Source organism: Phocoena sinus, chromosome 14 (assembly GCF_008692025.1).
Source record: "Phocoena sinus isolate mPhoSin1 chromosome 14, mPhoSin1.pri, whole genome shotgun sequence".
Lineage (NCBI taxonomy): Eukaryota > Metazoa > Chordata > Mammalia > Artiodactyla > Phocoenidae > Phocoena > Phocoena sinus.
In genome coordinates, this window is record NC_045776.1 from 82,309,182 (window position 1) to 82,331,674 (window position 22,493).

At 44.2% G+C, this 22,493-nt stretch overlaps 1 protein-coding gene across 4 annotated transcripts in view; it reads right to left on the reverse strand.

Annotated features, from left to right (window-relative positions):
* Nucleotides 1-1,871: 1,871 nt before the first annotated feature.
* The window catches only part of VPS33A (VPS33A core subunit of CORVET and HOPS complexes), a 29,067-nt gene continuing 8,445 nt past the window's right edge, over nt 1,872-22,493 (reverse strand). Inside the window, exons 5-13 of one of the 4 annotated variants that reach the window (XM_032602711.1) lie at nt 19,555-19,671; nt 18,449-18,623; nt 14,324-14,517; nt 12,774-12,900; nt 11,825-11,892; nt 10,370-10,507; nt 7,807-7,944; nt 5,557-5,725; nt 1,872-5,158 (exon numbers count right to left, since the gene is read on the reverse strand). In XM_032602711.1, coding sequence (XP_032458602.1) covers nt 4,977-5,158; nt 5,557-5,725; nt 7,807-7,944; nt 10,370-10,507; nt 11,825-11,892; nt 12,774-12,900; nt 14,324-14,517; nt 18,449-18,623; nt 19,555-19,671 — 1,308 coding nt within the window. In that variant the 3' untranslated portion in view covers nt 1,872-4,976. Of the gene's footprint in view, nt 5,159-5,556; nt 5,726-7,760; nt 7,945-10,369; nt 10,508-11,824; nt 11,893-12,773; nt 12,901-14,323; nt 14,518-18,448; nt 18,658-19,540; nt 19,672-22,493 lie in introns of all 4 variants that reach the window. The other 3 variants (XM_032602710.1, XR_004345384.1, XM_032602712.1) reach the window with 3 other exon arrangements.

The window sequence follows — 22,493 nt, forward strand, 5'->3', positions numbered from 1 at the left end:
ACTTCAGCACCAGGAAATAGGTGGTCCAGCCGGCCAGCAGCAGCGCCCCGATGAGCACCGTGTAGCTGAGGAGCACGAAGGCCAGCAGCTCCCGCAGCAGCTGCAGCACGTGGATGGTGGTCGAGGCCGGCATCGCCCTGCGCGGGAGGCCCGAGGACCTGCGGGGCAGGGCACCCGGGAGACCCTGAGCACGCAAAGAGGACGGTTCTCTCCCCTTGACCAACCTCCGCTGGACTCTAAGCAAGCGCTGCTGAGCCAGGCACTGTTATAGGCAACGTGGACACAGGGAGCTAGACTAGGTCCCGGCCCTCTACAGAGTGAACATACTTTCCTGAGGCTAAGGAAGCCCAAAGTGCTGATTTTCTCCATTAACAACCACCTGGACACTCTGCACTGACACTACAGGATTCTTTTAAACCGAAAGTTCCCCTCATTCTTAGGCTCCCGATCTGGATCTGGGTTCAGAGAAGAGAGAAGCCTGCGGTTCCCAGACCCCGCTGCTGCACTGGTCTTCACCCCCAGCCCTCTCCTCCCATCCACCTCATTCATTTTTAATGTTGTGAGTGCTGCTAATGGGCTGGTGAAGTAAAGCTTTCTTTTGCCATCATTCAAGCTGCAGCCCCGGCTGTCAGCGCTACTTGGGAGGGGAAGAGAAGAAAGCCTTTTGAGTAGGGGGAAAGCAGCAGACCCTCACTGCAGCCCCTCTGCAATTCCTCTGGCCCCAAGGCTTATTAGTACACAAGAGTTTGAGGATCCCTGCTTTGTAGCCAGGCATGCTTGCCCTTCTGGCCAGCCAGGATAGCAGGAGTGCCAAGAAGTGGGTATGAATTTGATTCTGGGCTAATCTCCTTCCCCATCGTGCTCTTGGCATCTGCTCCAGCACTCTACCTTCCACCACAGATGGAATCATATGGTAACAATCACAAACCAGTTCTTTACCTCCACTGCTGCCCTGCCCAGCAACGCCCCTCAGTGCCAACCACCAGCTTCCCTTTCTCCCCATTTCACTCACTCAGGAAAGTTTCCACAACTCGTCCACCGCAGCAGCTCCACGGTCCCTCTCTGGTCTGGTGTCCAAAGGTAGGCTTGCGTGCACTCCAGCGATGTCAGCAGAGCTGAGGGATTTTCAGGCAGCAGCTGCACTCACCAACTAGGTGTGGTCTAGAGACCAATCACAATCCTCACGTGGTCCCTGAGCTCTCACGGAGCTGCGCACAGGCGATCCCAGACCAGGCGGGGCGCTGGCAACTCTGCCCGTCCTCTGCCTATGTCACCACCACGGCCCACAGAGCTCTGAACTTGCCTGCAAAGCTCCTGACTTAGATGGGCTGGGCAAGTGGTACACTAGGGGGGATTTCATGGCCCTCCTGTCTGGCTTTTCTAAACACTGCAGGTGGGATACAGTCCAAATCCTAACAAACTCCCACTGAGAGCAGTCCCATCCTACTCTGGAGTCTCAGACAAGAAGAACCACTGTACATACAACACTCATGACTGCCCAACTAAAGCAAAAGCTGTTGTCTTAAAACATATGCAAGTTCGAGCATTTGTGTGTGTGTGTGTGTGAGAGAGACAGAGAGAACCAGCTCAGAGAACCAAGAGCTCCCAAGTGCTTGATTCTAATTCACAGAGTTTAGCAGGTTAGAAACTTATTATACAGAGTGCCCAATGTGCCCACTTCCAATTTCAACTCCTCCAAACGTAAGGCAAAAAGAACCAGTCAGGATTTCAGCCAATAAAGAAGAGACCCTTTCCCAGATGTAACAATGAAGGGAAACGAAAGCACAAACTTTATGCTGCTTCTGATTCTTCTGCTTTTTGTAGTAGTTTGTAGTAAGAATATGTTTTGACCTTTAAAAAAAAGCAGGCAGTGTGGACATCAACCCTTTTATTAACATCCTCGTCCAGAAGCAAATGGCTCTCTAATTTGATCAGGATCTCTTATTATCAAATCATTGCCCTGCCGCAGCCGGGCTGAAACAGGAGCAGAACATTATCAAGCTGTGCAGGAAGCCAGTGAGTAGTAATTGCAACCCCAGAGAGCTGGTCATCTGGAGGGCTCTGTGTCCTGCCGAGTCACAGGAAAGAAAGTACAGCTGAGATTTATACCCTCATCCCACACCAAAGTAACATGGAAAAGGCTATTAAAATAGGCCTGATTCTGTTCCCCTTTAACTCTCACAACCTTCAAATGGATATCTCAAGTCAGTTATGTGTTCCAGCCTTTGCAGACTCTAGTCACCACCCAGTTTGGGGGTATTTTACAGCAACGGAGTAACTGGAGCTGAGAAACATCATGTAGCTTGAAGTTCATATGCATTCATTTAGAAGAGAATCCGAGAAATTTTACATTACTGCCTTTGACTGCTGGATGACAAAACGGCATCCTCTATTTTCTACAGTATGTCATCGTTAAACCATATGATTGAATATCATACACCAGGCTCTAGAGTATAATTCACAGTCTGTTCATAATTCATAGTCTATGTGATGTCGGTATTTCTCTGCCTTGCCATCTTGATTACAGCCCCTCTTCCTGGCTGCTTTAGATACTCTGTTTGTTCTGGTGTTGTTTTTCTTAAAGAAGTATTTCTTCTTGAGTTCAGCTCTGCTGAATACAAACACTTCCTCCTGGTGACAGGCCAGTCTTTAACATACAACTGAGAACAAGAGACAGACTCCATGTCGGATTAATCATAATCCTTGCCGTGAGGGCAGAGCTGCAGTGGCCTATCGCATGGGGATCCCCCCTTCCCAGTTCTCTTCAAGAATTAAATGTGCTGTTTTTAATCCTCCTTCTTTTAACCATTAGTCTCTTGCTCCACTGTTAAGCTACAGTTCAAATACTTATTTCTCTGTTGGCTAAAATTCAAAAGTGTACAGTATGACACAAAATAGTGTCTATGTAGACTTCTTTGTCTATGTAGACTTCTTTTTGGTGGGACTGCTGGTGTAGAACCGTCTACCCAACTAGACAAAAGTCCAGACATGATGTAAACAATCCACCCTCTCCAAGAATAAACGTACCATTCACATACCCTTTTTCTCAGTAAGGGCACACTCCTTTGAGACAAAGACTGCTTCAAGTATTAAATGAACGTACACAAAGGCGTATAATATATAATTATCCACCACTTTCTGTTTGCATACAAATGAAGCAATTGATGTTTTGAAGTCTTCTGCTGAATGCATTTTTAGGAGCTGACCTAACTATGCTCGGAGCAAGCAAGTATAGAGTCACCAGTGAATGCAGACACACGAGACACAACTGAGTACCTGTTCACAGGACAAAACCCCAGCCAAGGAAACTTGACTGGACTTAAATTGAATCCCATGAGCCGAAAACACTTACAGACAAGGTGGATTTCATTCTCTAAAGCAGCTGAGACTCACAACCGCTGGGGCTGGAAGGTATAAACTAATCTCCCTGGGATAACAAGTAGCTGAAAAAGGATTCCTAAAACAGGAATCATTTTAAGACCTTTCCAAATACTGAATGTCAAAGTCAAGTTAAATCCTCGAGTAGCTAATCTTTTAAATGTTCCCTCTTCTACCCCTCATTCTTACATTAAGGAGATTTTTTAAAAGTACAGAATTTCTCCTTCACTCATAACATGCAGTGTGCTAAGAGACGTCCACTAGCGAAAGAAAGTGAGGAAAACATGTACGGGTACTAATTAACAGTAGAAATGACACCTGGGGAAGGACACTGACTTTGGCCCCCAGCAAAGACGGGGATCAGCTAATTTGGCTGGAGACTCAGGCAAGGGCTGTGAAACCGTCAATTTGGTCCCCTTCTTGGCCTTAACTCCTCCAGACGCTGGGATAGAGCGGGAGGGAGATTTCCAACTTCACCACCAGCACCCAAGCTCCTCTGTCCTGCAGTCTAGCAGTCTCCTGTAGGAAGGGTAGCAGCTGGACTCCAAGATCATTGACAAGCTGCACCAGAGGGGGGTGAAGTCACCGGACCACGGACTGAAACGGGGCTGGGTGTTTTCTAGCAAAATAAATGCCCGAGGCCGAATAGGTGTGTCCGCAGGCTGCTGGGGAAGCACGTGTGGCACTTACCAGGGAGGGGAGCTGCCAGATGCTGGAGAAGCCAAGCTACCACCGCTCACAGTGGGACTGGATGGATGGTGCAGCCCACGGTGGGCAGGGAAGAAAATTGGAGGCATCTACCATTGAAATTGTCTTAAGAGTTAATAACACGTGCACTAAGAACGCGTCTTTGAATGGTTACATTCTCAGGAAGCTGCTCCCTAATTATTATGTTACTCAATGTAAAAAGCCCTTGGTAAGTATGGGACCCATACCGACTCAGTTGACTATCAGGCAGATCATAAACCTGTTCTGGGGAAAGAAGCTCTTCCAAACCTCTTGCTTTTTAGAAGCAGAGGAATCAAAAACAGAAGGAACACAACTTGCCTTAATGACCCGATAAGGTAGAGACTGGTGACACTGAATGTAATGTGCCATGTTCTGCGGGAAAAAGAAATCTCAACTCGGTGATAACACTAGCCCTAGGCCCCCAACACTCAGCCACTGCCCTAGGCATGATGCACCTTTAAGAAGTTCAGCACTATTTATTAGGGGTCGGACCTTCTACTTTTATTTTCATTTTTACCTGCTTGGTCCCTGCTTTCTTAAGAACTGGACCCATCTGTGTGGCTGTATAGATTATCCATCCCACCATCCTTAATATATTTCCAGAGGTCTCTAATGAAGATCCTGAGCTCAGAACATTAAAAACTGTTATGTCTTTTACCCTGGCTGCTTCTCTTCCATTCTTCTTTCTTTAAGAAATCAGGAACACAAAAGACAAGCAGAAAGGAGAAAACAGCATAATTTAAGAAGCTGACCCCAAAGTAAATTCTGTATTCTCATATTATTCCTCCATGGGGTTGTACTTCCTTCCAGCAACTTCTTCAAAGGAGCCGTTTATTCTGCAGTTCACCGGTAAGTCTCCTTTGAACGCCCTAGAAAGGTTTTTCCATTAGCGACTCTATCCAGCTGGCCCCGTTTATTAGCTTAGTGGTGGCGATGACATATTCTGTGCCTCCATCTTCCAGCTGGGAGAGAAATCGCAGGGCAGCAATTTCAGCAAAGGTTACACCCCCGAGGAAAAATATCAGAGTGACGCGGTTTTCTCCCGGTTGACCTAAGATATAAATAAACATTTCAGAATGTTTACTGATGCTTACAGAATTATTATTGATGCTTCTCTCCCCACCTCTTAAAAAAATTACACCATTCCTAAGGAAAAGTAGTCATATATGTCTTGGTACAGACAATTCATTTGAAACTCAGGACCATGATTTTGATCTCAATGTTTTTTGTAACTTCTGAGATCCTCAGTTCAGAGGTTGAAAGCGGCTTCTCCTGAGGGAGTAATGGGTTCTAGCGCTTACAATATAATTCACAACTAACAAAAGAGGTATGTATATTGGACTCTGACTCCTAAGTACTTTACAAATGTATTTTACAAAGCAATTGCATAATACATGAAAAGCACACTAACACTACATAATCATCTGTGGATACGGGCCATGGACTTACGTTTCTTTTGTAGCCCTGTGGGCAACGGCTGCCGTTCCTCAAAGTGGGGCCCTGGGAGGATGCGCAGAACTTCCTCAATACTCCGCCAGCCGGGCCGGGAAAGCAGCTGGGCCAGGCGCACACTGAGAGGGGCATAACCACTGTACACATACGATATGTCCGTGGGATTCTGTTAAATTAAAGGAAAAAAGGCCTGTAGAGAGGGCGAGAAAGAGACGTATAACCGCCTATCTGTGGCTTGTGGGGTAACCCAAGATTATTTGATTTGGCTTTGAAGGCAGAAACACAAACCCCCGAAATAGCCTTCTCCAATATTGAAATATCCTGCTCCAATCCACCCCTGCTGGGCTCAAATGGTTCACTTTTTTTTTTTTTTTTTTTGCGGTACGCGGGCCTCTCACTGTTGTGGCCTCTCCGGATGTGGAGCACAGGCTCCGGAGGCGCAGGCTCAGTGGCCATGGCTCACGGGCCCAGCCGCTCCATGGCATGTGGGATCTTCCCGGACTGGGGCACGAACCCGCGTCCCCTGCATCGGCAGGCGGACTCTCAACCACTGCGCCACCAGGGAAGCCCCAAAAGGTTCACTTTTGACTCAAATTTTCAACAGCCACTCAAAGCATCTATAGGTACTGAAGATGAAAAATTGTTACTTGGTTTGGCAAGAAACTTCTTGGACGGTAAAGTGGAACTCCCTAGCCGAGAATATAACCCTTGAACACGGCAATTCCACTTTCAGGCACTTATCCCACAGAGGGACTTGTACTCTAGAGGACAAAAGACCAAAGCACAAAGATATTAACTGCAACACTGTGCGAACTAGCAAAGGACTGCAAACGACCTGAATTTCTATCAGTAGAAATCTGATAAATCATAAAATAAGATGTATCTGAAAAACCACTACGTAGCAATTAATTAAAAAAATTATTTTAGGGCTTCCCTGGTGGTGCAGTGGTTGAGAGTCCGCCTGCCGATGCAGGGGACACGGGTTCGTGCCCCGGTCCGGGAAGATCCCACATACCGCGGAGCGGCTGGGCCCGTGAGCCATGGCCGCTGAGCCTGCGCGTCCAGAGCCTGTGCTCCGCAACGGGAGAGGCAACAGTAAGAGGCCCGTGTACTGCAAAAAAAAAAAAAATGAATTATTTTATTCTTGGCCTTGGCACTCAGCCTGAGGGATCTTAGTTCCCCGACCAGGGATCGAACCCAGGCCCCGTGCAGTGGAAGCTCAGAGTCCTAACCACTGGACCACCAGGGAAGTCCCTATGTAGCAATTAAAAAGAACTTAAAAGAATGAGGAGATCACAGAAGGCTCTTCAAGAAACAGTGTTAAGTGGTGGGTGGGGTGGGGAAAGAAGTCAGCGTTGTGAAGAGCTGAACTAATCTACGACTTACGCTGTACAACCCAGGAATTAAGAGTATCTATGTTCCCACTGGACAAAAACAATCCAATTTTGCTACTGAGGCAGGAGACTGTTAGCTTTTGCGGCAAGACGCAGCCTAATAAAGTCCCTTATGAAAAACCAAAAAAGAAAATAAGAAAAATGAAACTTAGAAAGATTGGAGTAAACAATAAACATAAAGCAAAGTGCACCCTACTTTGGAGACCAGTGGTATAGAATACGCACCATTTATGTAAAAATGTTTGTCTGTACACAGAATCTTTCTGGAAGGATAGATTACAAACTGGTTACAGTGCTCGCCTCTGAGAGGAAACTGAGGTTGGAAGTGGGAGGAGCTTTGCTTCTCACCGTTTGCTTTCCCTGTACTGGATCTTTGTCTGACCCTCCCGCATTTCTCCCTGGTGCTCTGTGCCCCAGAGACGGCCCCGTGGGCTCTGCACCAGCTGGAAACTGGAGAGAGGACGGCAGCGTGAGTTGTTGCCCTGACTTCCCCTCTGTGGTGCTGCCAGAGGTTGGTTGTGTCCCTCGGCTTGTCAGACGGCCTGGCCACACAGCTCTTCTCTCCCAGTTCTGGAACAGCCCCCTTCCCCTGCCCTCAGGCCTCGGCTGGGGAGGGTTCCCCACTGCATTGCCTCTCTCTGGTCCACCCCGTCTTTATGAAACTCCCTCAAACTACCCAGTGCCAGAGCACCCTATGCTTCCTGCTGGGATCCACACGAATGCACGACTTTCTCCAAAGCATTAGAAAACTGTCGTTAGAAAACAAGGTGGATGCAGAGATCAAGTAGCGTATGTCGTTGCAATAACCTGTTAACTGGGAACTCAAATGAGGTGAAGAGCAGGAGCGTCTTACTTGCTCGTTTACATCATCCATCCAGAGGCGTAACGTTTTCCGGACGGTTGGGTAAGTATTTCTGCCCCCTGTCTGTGGTTTCAGCAGGCCAGCCTTCTCTAGGTTGTATAAGGTCAATATGTGCTCATAGCCGTATGTCTGCAAGAGAAGTCGAATCAGGAAAACGGTTTCTGCGACTTTCACAAAAGAGCACTTCCACGTACACATGGCCAGTAGGCACATGAAAAGCTGCTCAACATCACTAATTATTAGAGAAATGCAAGTCAAAACCACAACGAGGTACCACCTCACACTGGTCAGAATGGCCATCATTAAAAAGTCTACAAATAACAAATGCTGGAGGAGGTGTGGAGAAAAGGGAACCCTCCTACACGGTTGGTGGGAATGTAAGTTGGTGCAGCCACTATGGAAATCTGTATGGAGGTTCCTCAGAAAACTAAAAATAGAGTTGCCATATGATCCAACAATCCCACTTCTGGGCATATATCCAGACAAAATTATAATTCAAAAAATACATGCATCCCTATGTTCATAGCAGCTCTATTTACAATAGCTAAAACATGGAAACAACCTAAATGTCCATCGACAGATGAAAGGATAAAGAAGATCTGGTACATATATACAATGGAATATTACTCAGCCATAAGAAAGAATGAAATAATGCCATTTGCAGCAACATGGATGCAACTAGAGATTATCATACCAAGTGAAGTAAGTCAGAAAGAGAAAGATAAATACCATGTGATATCACATACATGTGGAATCTAAAATATGGCACAGATGAACCCATCTACAAAACAGAAACAGAGTCACAGACATAGAGAACAGACTTGTGGTTGCCAAGGGGAAAGGGGGGTGAGGAGGGAAGGACTGGGAGTTTGGGGTTAGCAGATGTAAACTATTATATATAGGATGGATAAACAACAAGGCCCTACTGTAGAGCACAGGGACTATATTCAATATCCTGTGATAAACCATAATGGAAAAGAATATGAAAAAAAAGAATGTTTCTATGTGTATAACTGAGTCACTGTGCTGTACAGCAGAGATTGGTATGACATTGTAAATCAACTCTACTTCAATTAAAAAAAAAAGAGCACTTGCAACAAATCCACTGGTTTGTACTCTGGGGCATGTTGCTGAAGTCCAGGCAATGACCATCCATGGGCACAGGTGCAGGGCAGGGATGAAGTCTGCCCTAAAACTGCTTGCCATTACAGCAAATCCAGCTCACTGGATCACTCAAAGAATGATGTAAATTTTTTTACTTTAAAGTCAGAATTTATGGACCCAACTTAAGTGAGCATCAAATAAGTTATAGTATATTTTTATATGGGATATAATTAGCTACTAAAAAAAGAAAGAGGCAGATCTATACATCCTGATAAGAAAGACCTTCTGGATTTATTCTTAAAGACAAAAAAATATAAGAAGACTATTACGTATAGTAGGATTTTATTTTTGTTAAAAAAGATATAGTAAGTAATAATAATAGCTAACACTTATATAATACCTTCTATGGCGGGGGGCACTGGTGTGTTCTAAGTGCTTTACATACGTTAACTCAGTCATTCTTATTATAACCCCACGAGGTAGCCACTATTATCTCCATTTTATAGAGAAGTTTAAATAACTTGCCCAAGGTCACACAGCTAATGAGTAACAGAGCTGGGACGTGGATCCAGCTGGTCTCGCCCCATGGTCTGTGTATGTAAACATTCTTTGTACATAGATGCAAAGACAGGAATCTGGAAGCACACAAACCAAACTGCTGACATTGGTCCCTTCGAGGGAGGGAAATGGGGGGAGGCGGGGGAGGGTCATGGTTTGCACCATGTACTTCTGCTTTGCTTGAACGTTATATGATGAGAATGCACGTGTCATTTGTGTAACTTTTTAAAAGGCAAACAAACAAACAAAAACCCCCCAAAACCCAACCTGAATGAGTATTTAGTTTTAACACTAACATACTTAACTGTGACTAGTAATAGCAAATAAATAGTGCCTGAGACATTTTTAAACAGAAGGGAGAATTTTAAAAACAATGGTGGGCTTTTCCTTATTATAAAGTAACAGGCTTGATTTAAGTAAGTTGGCTAAAGAATCATCATCAGAAATGTGCAAAAAGTTCCCTTCCTCCATCGAATAGTTGGGTTAGCCACAAGAGCACTAGACCCTGGCTGCCTGGGTTTTATCCCTGGCTCTGCCACATACTAGCTGGTGACCTTGGGCAAGTTATAGCACTACTCTGTGCCTTAGTTTTCTCATCCATAAAATGGGGATGGTAAGAGTATACAACTCAGCGCTGTTGTAAGGATTAAACAAATGAATACACATAAAGCTCTTCCAATTGAGCCTGGCACATAGTGAAAGCTCACTAAACATTAGCTATTGTTATTATTATGCAAACACAGTAAACAATGAATACCAAGGACAATCCCTCCATGTACTAAAAAATTTAAAAGACAGTGGAAACACTATACCAAAATAGTAGCTTTGGGAAGTATTTTTTTAAAAAGATGTTTTCTCCCCTGGCAAATTAGTAATTTAAAACTATACTGACCTGCAGGATTTCTCTTTTGTAATAATCCAAAACTTTTTGTTTGAGTCCACTATTGCACACGGATTGGAGGCAAACTAGTCTTAACACCTTGATCAGCGGATGCTTTTGGGCAATACAATCCTCAATGTAACTGTTGACCTGGAAACAAAATATATACCGGTACCAGCATCTGGTTTGGGGACCTAAAGAACTTGATATTTACTATTATTTTTCAAAGTCAAATATTGTGTGGTGACCTGGATGAGAAGAGAATTTGAAAAGATACCATAATCTATTCCTATATATGTGTTTGTATATGTATGTATGTACGTATCTGAATCACTTTGCTGTGCGCCTGAAGCTAACACAACATTGTTCATCAACTCGACTCCAACATAAAACAAAACATGAAAAAAAAAAAAGGAGATGAGTGGGAGAACGGTTCATTCTTTTTTTCACTGTCCCTAAGCCCCCTCCGAAGTAGCTCCTCTGCCCCTGCTACACGCATCCCTGTCACCATGGAGACACACCAGCGATGGGGAGTGCAGGGCAGTGAGGGCACACGCAGGCAATCCAGCGGCCTGTCTGGACTCACCTGTCTCCACGGACAACCTCGGGAGAGGCTGCTGCATGTCCCGGGTTTGTGACCATAACAGCAGCAATTTATCAGCATAAAGTGACAGGAATCTTTTTAGAAGATGGGAATTTTCATAAATCGAATAATTTTAAATTTAGTAATAGAAGTGAATATTTAAGGGAAATTATATGATCAATCCTCTCAGAAAGCAAATCTATTCATTTATCTACTATAGTGCTTAAAGGTCTTTGATTTTAGGGGCTGGGTCTCACCTCTCCATGCACTGCAGGAAGTGCCTTGCATAGGATAATGTTAAATATATGATACTTGATAAAATCTCTGTTTTCACATTTTGCATTTGCTCTTCAAACTATGTAGACAAGGGGCTTCCCTGGTGGCGCAGTGGTCGAGAATCTGCCTGCTAATGCAGGGGACACGGGTTCGAGCCCTGGTCTGGGCGGATCCCACATGCCGTGGAGCAACTAGGCCCGTGAACCAAAATAAATAAATTAATTAATAAACTCCTACCCCCAACATCTTATAAATTTATTTATTTATCTATTTTTGGCTGGGTTGGGTCTTCATTTCTATGCGAGGGCTTTCTCTAGTTGCACTGAGTGGGGGCCACTCTTCACCGCGGTGCGTGGGCCTCTCACTATCGCGGCCTCTCTTGTTGCGGAGCACAGGCTCCAGACGCGCAGGCTCAGTAGCTCATGCCGTGTCCCCTGCATTGGCAGGCAGATTCTCGACCACTGCGCCACCAGGAAAATGCCCCCCAACATCTTAAAAAAAAAAAATGTAGACAAGGCATAGGAATCAAAGCAATTGCTTTTCTAGCTATAATCTTACGTTTGATAAGGTATCAATTATTTGTTAGAACAGTTTTATTGTACACATACCTTATCAGTGTCTATTCCAGACATAAACTCCTGCTCCACTGTTAATTTATCAAAGAAGTCTTCAGAAGCTAAAATGGAATTAGCAAATTTGTAACTAAGAAATTAATGCTAACCCTTTTATACACAGAGCATGATTAAGAAACAAGACACACACAAAAGAAAGCAAAAAGTTCAAATCGTCACCTGAAAAGAATCTTCTAAGAAACATGGAAACCCCTTCAACCCTGAGCTCCTAAATGACATCTAGAAACAGTCGACCACTGCACCCCTTTGCTATCCTTAGGACGCTAATAAGGACTCAAGAATTTTTTCTCAGTATCAATGAAAGCTAATTTTGAAAGAGCATTTTACTTGCATCATCAGATCCAACCCAGTTTCACTTGATTTCCACTTCTATTAATATGAAAACAATGGACTGATTTTCCAACACTTTTATATAAGATTCAAAGTATACTTTATAAAACAGGGCATGGAACAATCTCCAACTCAGCTTTTACAGCCTGTGTTTTAATGAGTAAACACATCTTCCAAGCCCTTTCAAAATACTTAACATGTGCTCTCTACCAATTCTGCAGAGTCTTCAAGAGAAAAACAAGAACTAAAACAGAAACATGATGCTGCTCTAATTAAGTAATCCTTAACAACGGGAAAAAAACCAGACTGAAAAAATTAACCGCCTCATGTTATGGGAAGAATTTTTTTCTCTTTTTGACATTCCAAATATTTTATCATATGATTACGTGATTTTAATAATGAAAAAAATTGAGTTAACCACAAAGGGAACATTTTTGACTATAAACATTCAAATACTTAATGCTGAGAATAACATACAGTGTTAAAACAGAGCTGACCTTCCCAAGGGAGTACTGTGGTGCCAGTGATCACGGTGTCAGTCATGGTGTGTGCAAGTCAGCCCCAGGTGAGCATGATCATTCCCAAGGATACTCACTAGTTACATCTTTGATTAGCTCTGCAATCGAGGTGTGGTTTGCGAGGGAGCCCCTTGCTGCCTGCATGTGGGGCAGTTGCGAAACGAACTGCTTGATCTCCCCAACGGTCTTGGCGTTGTGCCTCTCCTGAAACACGGAAAACAGCAGAACCGTTGAGCGGGGAAAATATTTTAAGTGCTCTGTTCTTTGTATTGCTTAGAGGACATTTAATTTATACTAATGAGAAAGAACAGAATACAAATAAATCAGGCCAAACCCACCTCCAACATGACCCAGAAAAACAGAAAAGATAGGCTCGTTGTTCCCGTTCACTGCATTAGTACTTTTTTTTTTTTTTTTTTCCTGCGATACGCAGGGCTCTCACTGTCATGGCCTCTCCTGTTGCGGAGCACAGGCTCTGGACACACAGGCTCAGCGGCCATGGCTCACAGGCCCAGCCGCTCCGCGGCATGTGGGATCTTCTTGGACCGGGGCACGAACCCGTGTCCCCTGCATCGGCAGGTGGACTCTCAACCACTGCGCCACCAGGGGAGCCCACATTAGTACTTTTTAAGGGAGCAAATGCCTAATGTTTTTTCTTTCCAGGCATCAGATCATATTGTGATTAGTATTTGTGGGGGACAGTACTAGGTTGTCCACAAACATTTCTGAGTAAAAAAAATTAAAACAAAGACATGTTAAGAGGGGAACATAAATGGCAAAACATTTCCTCCATAATAGAAAAAAATCCATTCTTACTGCTGAACTCAATCTCGAATACTGTCCATGAATAAGGAGAACCTTCCTGGGTGATGAGAAATTTTTTTTTGCAAAATTTAGCAATTTAAGCCAAAAGTAACTTCAGAAATTTGAAGAAAATCAATTAGCAAACACAATTCCTAAGAAAGATGAAACCTGGAATACACACTCAGTAAAAAAAAAATCAGCCTTCAAAAATTCTCCCAATTTATGTTTCCAAAGATTAAATACACAGAGTTCAGCATCTTACTGAATTCGCATGTTTCAAAAATGAGCTTTAACCAAGAATAAATCAGTGGTGGGACAAGAGGAGGCAGGAAGGTGATAATGAAGCCGCCAATTTAAAAGCTCTGGGCTGCTGGGATTTCACTCTTATTATCACCTACCGCATCTGCAGGGTTCCCCTGCATGTTGGCTAAACTGGGAGCTTTTGGCCCAAATTGCAAGTTCTATTATAGAGGATATTTTATTTACAGTACAGCTGGCTTCCTCTTTTTTTTTTAACAGCTGCCCTCCTCTTAAGTGAGGTAGGAAATAATTAAAAGGAAGGTAAAACAAACATTTATGGTGAAAGCTTGTAAACTGCAAACACTACCCCTTTCTCCCCCAAAAGGAGAAAAACTTAACACCTTTTCTCATGGGTCTGGGAAGAAGTTTAAAAAGAAAATCTTGGGTCCTCCAATGGCTGAGTCCGCAGTTTCTTAGGATGAGAACTGCAGCTCTGCTTAGTGGCTGCACTTCTGGCAGCTCTTCCTTCCTTCATGGGGTGGGCAGTCTAGCCAGAATCAGGATGACAACCAAACCGTCTCACCTCAAACGCTGCAGAGATCACCTTTGCTTTCTTGCTAAGCACGGAGCCCACTGCATTGAAGTTTTTATCTCGGATCTCAGCATACAGCTCCTCCGCAGAATTCAGCTGAAGCTTCTTTGCTTCCGTGGGAAGGTCCTTACCACCATCGCCCTGTTTCTTAGGTGCAAATTTCTCCGGAGGTAATTTCACGTAACCTGAACAACAGTGGAAGGGAACAAGGCTCTGCGTGCATTTAATGGAAGAACCAGTCAAGTGCTCAGCACAAAACAGAATCTTCCAACTTAGGAGAGGATGGAAGCCGGCTTTAGAAAAAACTGGAGTATAGCACTGAGGTTTTGATTTTTCCACGATCAAAGTACAGAATGTAGTGACTCTTTAATATTCATATCATGGTTCCACTTTTCTTTGGGGGCACCTATCTGAAGCACTGCAGCAATGACCAGTTCCTGAACTTATTCAGGGATCAGGTTACTTTTTCACTTAAAAAAAATTACAAGGCTCTCCCCATTATCTTGCGGCATTTTTCAAACTGTAAGTCATGTCCTATTAGTAGATCATGAAATCAAGTTGGTGGGTTGCAATTAGCATTATAAACAAACAAAACATTAAATCCCATAGTGCATCACATGAAGTAGGGTGGTTTTTCTTTTAAATAAAATGTTGCTTCAGTTTCACACACACATATGTGTGCATGTACTAGGTCATGATATAAAATATATTTCTTACTATAGGGTGTTGTCGAAAATAGTTTGAAAGCCCACTTCCTGTTTTTATAAATAAAGTTTTATTGGCACAAAGCCATGCCTTTTCATTATGTCTCATTTGGGGCTGCTTTCACATTATAAAGAAGAAGTGAGATTCCACAGAGGCACTGCATGACCTAAAATATTTGCTATCTGGCTCTTTACAGAAGTTGTCCACCCCGCTCTAGAACAAGCTCCCAAATTCCTCAGCACAGCAGCCAGTCCCTCCACTAAGTAGCCTTAACCCTCTTCTCCCATCTCTGTTCCTCCCAAACCAACTTAGTCACCATTTCCGGGAACACCCCACACACCCTTATGAGTTGCCTATAAACCAGTTTAACTCTAAGAAGCTTGGCAATATGAATCAAGGGCCTTATAACGTTAACACCTTTGACCCCAAAATCCCGCATCAGAGAATGTAGCGAAAGAAAGTAATATGCTATATGAAAAAAGTTTTTTGTATACAGATGTTTTTATAACCATAAAAAAACCCCAAACAGGGGCTTCCCTGGTGGCGCAATGGTTGAGAATCTGCCTGCTAATGCAGGGGACACGGGTTCGAGCCCTGGTCTGGGAGGATCCCACATGCCGCGGAGCAACTAAGCCCGTGAGCCATAACTACTGAGCCTGCGCGTCTGGAGCCTGTGCTCCGCAACAAGAGAGGCCGCGATAGTGAGAGGCCAGTGCACCGCGATGAAGAGTGGCCCCCGCATGCTACAACTGGAGAAAAGCCCTCGCACAGAAACGAAGACCCAACACAGCCAAAAATAAATAAATTTAAAAATAAATTTAAAAAAAAAAAAAAAAAAAAAAAAAAACCCCAAACAACCTAAAATGCCCAACATTAGGGGAAGGATTATGCAAATCATGGTATAATATATATTATGGATTTTAATTAAGCTGTTAAAATTATGCATATGCTGAGAAAATGCTCATATTATACCAAATCAAAAAAGAGATTCAGGGAATCCCCTGGCGGTCCAGTGGTTAGGACTCCAAGCTTTCACTGCCGAGGGCCAGGGTTCAATCCCTGGTTGGGGAACCCCACAAGCCGCGAGGTGAAAAAAAAAAACGACAAAAAAAGAGGTTCAGAATAATTTGGACAAGCTGATGCTATTTATTTTTTGTTAACTAAAATAAACTCTGCATAGAAAAAGACTATAAGGAAATACACCAAAATATTAACATTGGCTGTCCCAAGGTTTGGGGGGTAGGGCTTCAGGGATAATGGGAGATCTATGTTTTCCTTCTTTATTTTTCCAATTTTCCCTTAACTGATATTTGACTCATATTATGGAAAAAACTTCCTGCAGAGAAACTGGGAATTTATACATATTCCTTCTCTTCTTGGAGAATCCCCTCCTACCTCTCACCTGTCTTAGACAGAGCCCCCTGAGGCTGCCTCACAGGTCATCTCCCTGCTCTAAACTCTAGCTCCCTTTAATGGTCTCCTGGGTGTTTCACTCTCTGGGACCATGAGAGGAGAGGCACCCTTGTTTCCTTCTGGTTTTTGTTTTTTTTTTTCTTTCCAACAGCCCTGCTACCTCGTTTCTTTGACTCCCACCTACTATCCAGCACAGAACTCCTCTGTCAATGAAATGGAGTTTTAAAAAGTATTTAAGATGTCATCTTTTGGAACAAATAATTTAAAAATAAGACTTTTTACAACTTTATCACTAAAGACTCTTTGTTTTGTGGAAACCCCTCTTCACGGCTGTGTCTTCACCCATCCCCTCGGCTATCTATCCATCCTTATGGTTAAAATACGCATAACATAAAATTTACCATTTTAACCATTTTACAGTGAACGGTGCAGTAGCATTTAGTACATACACAACTTTGTACAACCACAGCTAGTACCTAGTTCCAGAACCTTTTTATCCCAAAAGGAAACCCCACACCCAATAAGCAGTCACTCCCCAACCTCTTCGAGTTCTGGCCACCACTACTCTGTTTTCTGTCTCTGTGTTTTCTCCTTCTAGGCTGTTCCTTGGCTCCCTGTGATGTAATTCAGGATGGCAATAGAGGTCAGGGGCTGATGGAAACCAGAGAAGGGGGCCTGGATGGGACAGAGGGAGTGGTGGGACCTGTCGTAAACTGGAGACAGGGGCATGTCTAAAGCGGGATCTCTGCTGGGCACCAGCTGCAATGTGGGAATGTGACCTCGGGGTCGCCAGAGCTTCAGATGTTTTTAAAGACATGGCATATATGGGAATTTCCTGGCGGTCCAGTGGTTAGGGCTCCGTGCTTTCATTTCCGAGGGCCTGGGTTTGATCCCTGCAGCTAAGATCCCACAAGTCGTGTGGCATGGCCAAAAAAATAAAAATAAATTTAAAAAAAGACATGGCAGGGCTTCCCTGGTGGCGCAGTGGTTGAGAGTCCGCCTGCCGATGCAGGGGACACGGGTTCGTGCCCCGGTCCGGGAAGATCCCACATGCCGCGGAGCGGCTGGGCCCGTGAGCCACGGCCGCTGAGCCTGCGCGTCCGGAGCCTGTGCTCCGCAACGGGAGAGGCCACAACAGTGAGGGGCCCGTGTACCGCAAAAACAAAAACAAAACCAAAACAAACAAAACAAAAAAAGACATGGCATCCATCAGGATTATTATTAAAAATTTTCTCCAATTTTAAATGCTGACAGAAACAAACAGACAAACATCATGTGGACCAAAACGAAATAAAACATTTGTGACCTCTGACCCCAACAGTTTGTCAGGCCTAAACTCTAGCAGGCCTTCAAATCTTCCGTCGAGTGTCCCAACCTCCCGTATCAGCCTTTTCCCCAGAATGTCCCAGCTGTGCTCTCTGCCTCAGCAAGCTGGTCGTCCCATGGTTCCCTGCAGGTATTATGCCACCTGCCCCTCGCCAGCAACCCCCCCAAACTCTACCCCTTTTTCCAAACCCAGTACCAAGGGCACCTCTTCCAGAAGCTTTCCTGAACAACTGCCTGCCACGGCATCTATGTTCTCCAACTGCAGAGCCATCTGTTGATTTAGCCCTTGGCCTCCGCTCACAGCGGGCAAGCACAGTCCTGTGTAGTAAACATCAGCCAGCCCTTGTGTGACGGACAATGGTAGTTTGCTCAGATGTCGTTTAATTTTTTTTTTTTTTTAGCCACACCGTGCGGCATGCAAGATCTTAGTTCCCTGACCAGGGATTGAACCCGTGCCCCCTGCATTGGAAGAGTGAAGTCTTAACCACTGGACTGCTGGGGAAGTCCCTCAGATGTCGTTTAATCCTAGCGTCTGCAGGTCTAAAGTCAGCATTTTAATTTTTTTCAAACATTCTCTGATTTACTTGAAAAGGAAGCACCTTCTAAAAAAACGGCCTTTTGGATATTTTTATCAGATTACCTATTAGTAAAAGTAGGTGTTACTTTACTCACTGTTCTGAATGCCATAAATTTCATCAATGAGTCCTTCATACGTAAGCTGAGTGGCAAGAGGCGTTAACAAATCCACATTCCGATCGAGCAACAAGAGATTATCAAAAACAGGGAATATTGAGTTCTGGCTCCCTGTAAACTCTCTCTTCATCCTGATCATCATATTGGCCACTTGCTGGAAACAAAACATGGGATCAGGTGGGACCCTCCTGGGAATAAGCAGATTAAAAATTTGGCTAAAAATGGAAAGAATCAAAAAAGTGAAAAGAGGAGAAAAACGGTGGAAGAGTGAGATGGGTAAGAAATAAGCAGCTACAGAAAAGCATTCGCTGTTGGCTGCCTGTCCCAACACTTACACTTTAGCCAGTGGCAGCAGCTATTTCTCAACGGGGCCTAATTCAGAGTCTACTTCTGTTATTCACAGTAGCTCTGTTCTATAAAGTTGCTGTGAATACTGAACCAGCAAATACCGAACCACTGCCCCGAGGGGCAATCAGGTTTAGGGTGCCGCGAACCTCTGGTTATAACATTTTTGTCATCTGATCAATATATAACCTTGTCTTATGTGTGTTTCTGTTTAAAGACACATTAAATATATGACGTTGATTCTCTAACGCCATCACTCAGGCCTGAACGAAGCTCATCTAACACGAGATTTCTCCCTAAGGCCCATCACAGCCTCCCTGCGCTCTGAGCGCTAGACAGTGCTCCTGCACCACCTTTGGGGGCCATTTTAAACAGCAAAATCACCATCAAAAAGAGCACAAAAATGCAAAAAAAAAAAAAAAAAAAGTGGCACTGAGCAGCACATGGCATTATATAGCGGCAAAAAGGACACTTGTTTATGGTATGAGCTGAAGGCACAGGGCTGCTCTGAGTGACCTCAGCTGGGAACATGCATACTGGACAACTCAAATTACTGCCACTCTGAGCATGTCCACAAAACACTGTGAATACTGATTTGGGGGCTACAAATAAATTTCAGTAAATAGGTGAATTGCCAGATAAAAAGGATTGACTGTATTTGTAAACAGATTCCCACTCCTTCCCTTCCTGGGGACCAGGGGACCCTTCCTCCACCACCAGAAGCACCTGCCGTTTCTCACCCGGGCGCACTCTCCTTTCCCAAAGATCTGGGGGATCGTCCCGTACAGAGCTTGCAGGGTCATGAGCCCCTTGGCTGCGTGGTACAGGCTGGTCTGGTCGCTCTCCAGGTAGCACTCCTGCGGGGAGGAAGGGCCGGTTACGGTCATGGTCATCTGGGTGCATGAGGCACCCACCTCTGTCAGGCGCTGGGACTACGCAGCCACTGGGTAAGACCGTTTCCACTAATTCCCCACTTTGCCAGGAAGCTGCAGACTCGGGTGCAGCCCAGGCCAGGAGCCCAACAGCTCTGCCGTCGGGGGCAGCTATGGCAGCAATTCTCCCGTGGCAGAACCTTCTGGAAGGCACGCCTCTTAGTTTATCAGCTCTTGAATAAGCCACTGATTAAGAAAGACTGACACAGGGACTGGGCTTTCTCATTCACTGTTGTGAGTGTAAAGGCTAGGAGGACACCGTGGGAGGGCCACATATTCTTTGACCCCCCAAAGTCCCAGATGACCTCACAACAGAATACCTGGCAGTTTTTACAAACATGACGCCAATTTCATATGTACTGACAGCAAATGAAGGCCATAACATCTTGAGAAATGAGAAAGGGGCAGCTGAAGAATCTTTAGAGAGTGATCTCATTTTCAGAAGATATATTTTACCTTATAAAATATACAGGGTATATTTTGTAAAGTAGACAAAATTATACTTTTCTGCATAGAAAAAGGGACCAAAAAATATACACACAACCAGCTAGGAAGTGAGAAGAGAGACTCTAGCAGTTCTGACATGGGTAAGAGCACAGGTTCTCGACTCTGGTTGTCTTGATCTGAACCTCGGCTGTGTCACTTCCCAACTGGTGCCCTCGGCCACTTAGGTAACCTCTCTGTGCCTTATTTATGGTCTGCAGAAGGGAGTATATTCAACATAGTATATGGATTAAATGAGGTAATTGCATGTAAAACATTTCATCCCAGTACCTGAAACATACAGTAAGTCTTTAACAAATATTAGCTTTTATTATTAGAAATTGTTTGGATTATTATTTTTTTTTTACAATCATCATCCACTCATAAGTCAAAATGGAACACTGTACCAGACACCCCTCACCGACCCTCCCAACGTGCTTCTAGCTTCCAAAGCCAGGAGGGAGGGGACACTGGAGGCTTTAAGCACAGGAGGGTGGGACTCATGTGCTCCACCCAGGGAGGAAGGAGGGCTGTGCCTGGAAAGAGCCTGGGGAGAGTGCTTGGCGGCTCTTCCAAGTCTGATGATTTTAACATTTCACTGCATAAGACATGTCCAACTCAAGAATGTCTGAAGACATACTTTCTTGAAAAATTACCTAAAACTCCCTATCAGAGCAGAGTTAAGCTAAAAATTCAAGAAAAACAAATTAGGGAATATCTCTCAAAATCGTATTCATTTTTTTAAACTTAAAAAGTTGTATTACTATAGACATTCTTTTCGTAATTCTTTTTTAAAAAATTTAAGAGTTGATGACATATTAATCTTGAATTTTTTGCTCTATTATAATTGGTGTTGGGATGGTTATTTGTACTAATATCCCTGTATTCTGTGCTTGTGGAATCACCTGGTATTTCAAGCCATGAGGACATTTTGGAGGGACAAATGCTAATACCCATTAACATTCAAATACACATATTTTTTGACCCCAAAGTCCCACATGCCTACACGATAGAATACCTGGCAGTTTTTTTGTTTGTTGTTTGTTTTGTTTTGTTTTCTATGTTTATCAAACCAATGAAAATGAATTTTAAACAGGTGTACTTGTAACTACTTGGAATGTGTTTGTTTTCCTGACTTAATTGTAGGCAATTCTTACGTCAGGTTGGGGAACAAAAGGGTAGGCGGTTTTGATTTTTTTTTTTTTTTTTTTTTTTGCGGTTTTGATTTTAACTAAAACTATAGTGCTTCACTCACATAACACCAGCCAGCCTAGCACACACCATATAAGAAGCAAGACCTTTTAAGGAAAACTTTACATTCTAAAATTATTAAATGGACAACATAAACTCATTCAATCATGCAGGTCCTTTAAACTTTGCTTTGAAAGTCTTAAGGAGAAAAAAATATGGTACTGTGACTAGGGCATGGGCTGGAGAACACTTTATTTTTCTTCCCTTACCTTACTACTTGAGAGAAGTCAATACAATTTTCCATTTGTATAAATGAAAGGCCACAGTTTTTAACTCTTTTATAATAATATTCCTTGAGCCAGAAGAAGATATATATGTTTTCCACATTTTAGTTACATTTCAACAATTATGTATTATATGCTTATAGGGATCATGTTCAATGGCAAAGTGAAGTGGACTGGTGGTCTCAGAGGTTTCCGTGTAGACAGCGTGTCAAGAACTGGCTTATATATTATCCGTCCTCCAGATTGACATCACATTTCGTAACAGCTTGGTATGATGACTGCTGTCAAAATCGCCTGCATGGAAACATCCGTGCCACCGGGCCTGGTCGCGCCACGCGGGGACCTCGACGGGAAGGATGCGCGGGCTCGTGCGGGGGAGCAGAGCCCCAGCGGGTAGCGCCCGCACCGCCGCCTCAGAAGGGAGGCCTCTACCGTCCGCTACCTTGCAGTTTTTTTGTTTTTGTTTTTTTTTGCGGTACTCAGGCCTCTCACTGTTGTGGCCTCTCCCGTTGCGGAGCACAGGCTCCGGACGCGCAGGCTCAGCGGCCATGGCTCACGGGCCCAGCCGCTCCGCGGCATGTGGGATCTTCCCGGACCGGGGCACGAACCCATGTCCCCTGCATCGGCAGGCGGACTCTCAACCACTGAGCCACCAGGGAAGCCCTACCTTGCAGTTTTTACAAAGGAGGTAGGTAGATTTTATGTATACTGATTTCTATATATACATATGAAGGTCCCGATAGTTTAAGCCCTGTGACTGAGCATTAGAGTTCAATGAGCTGAACTCTG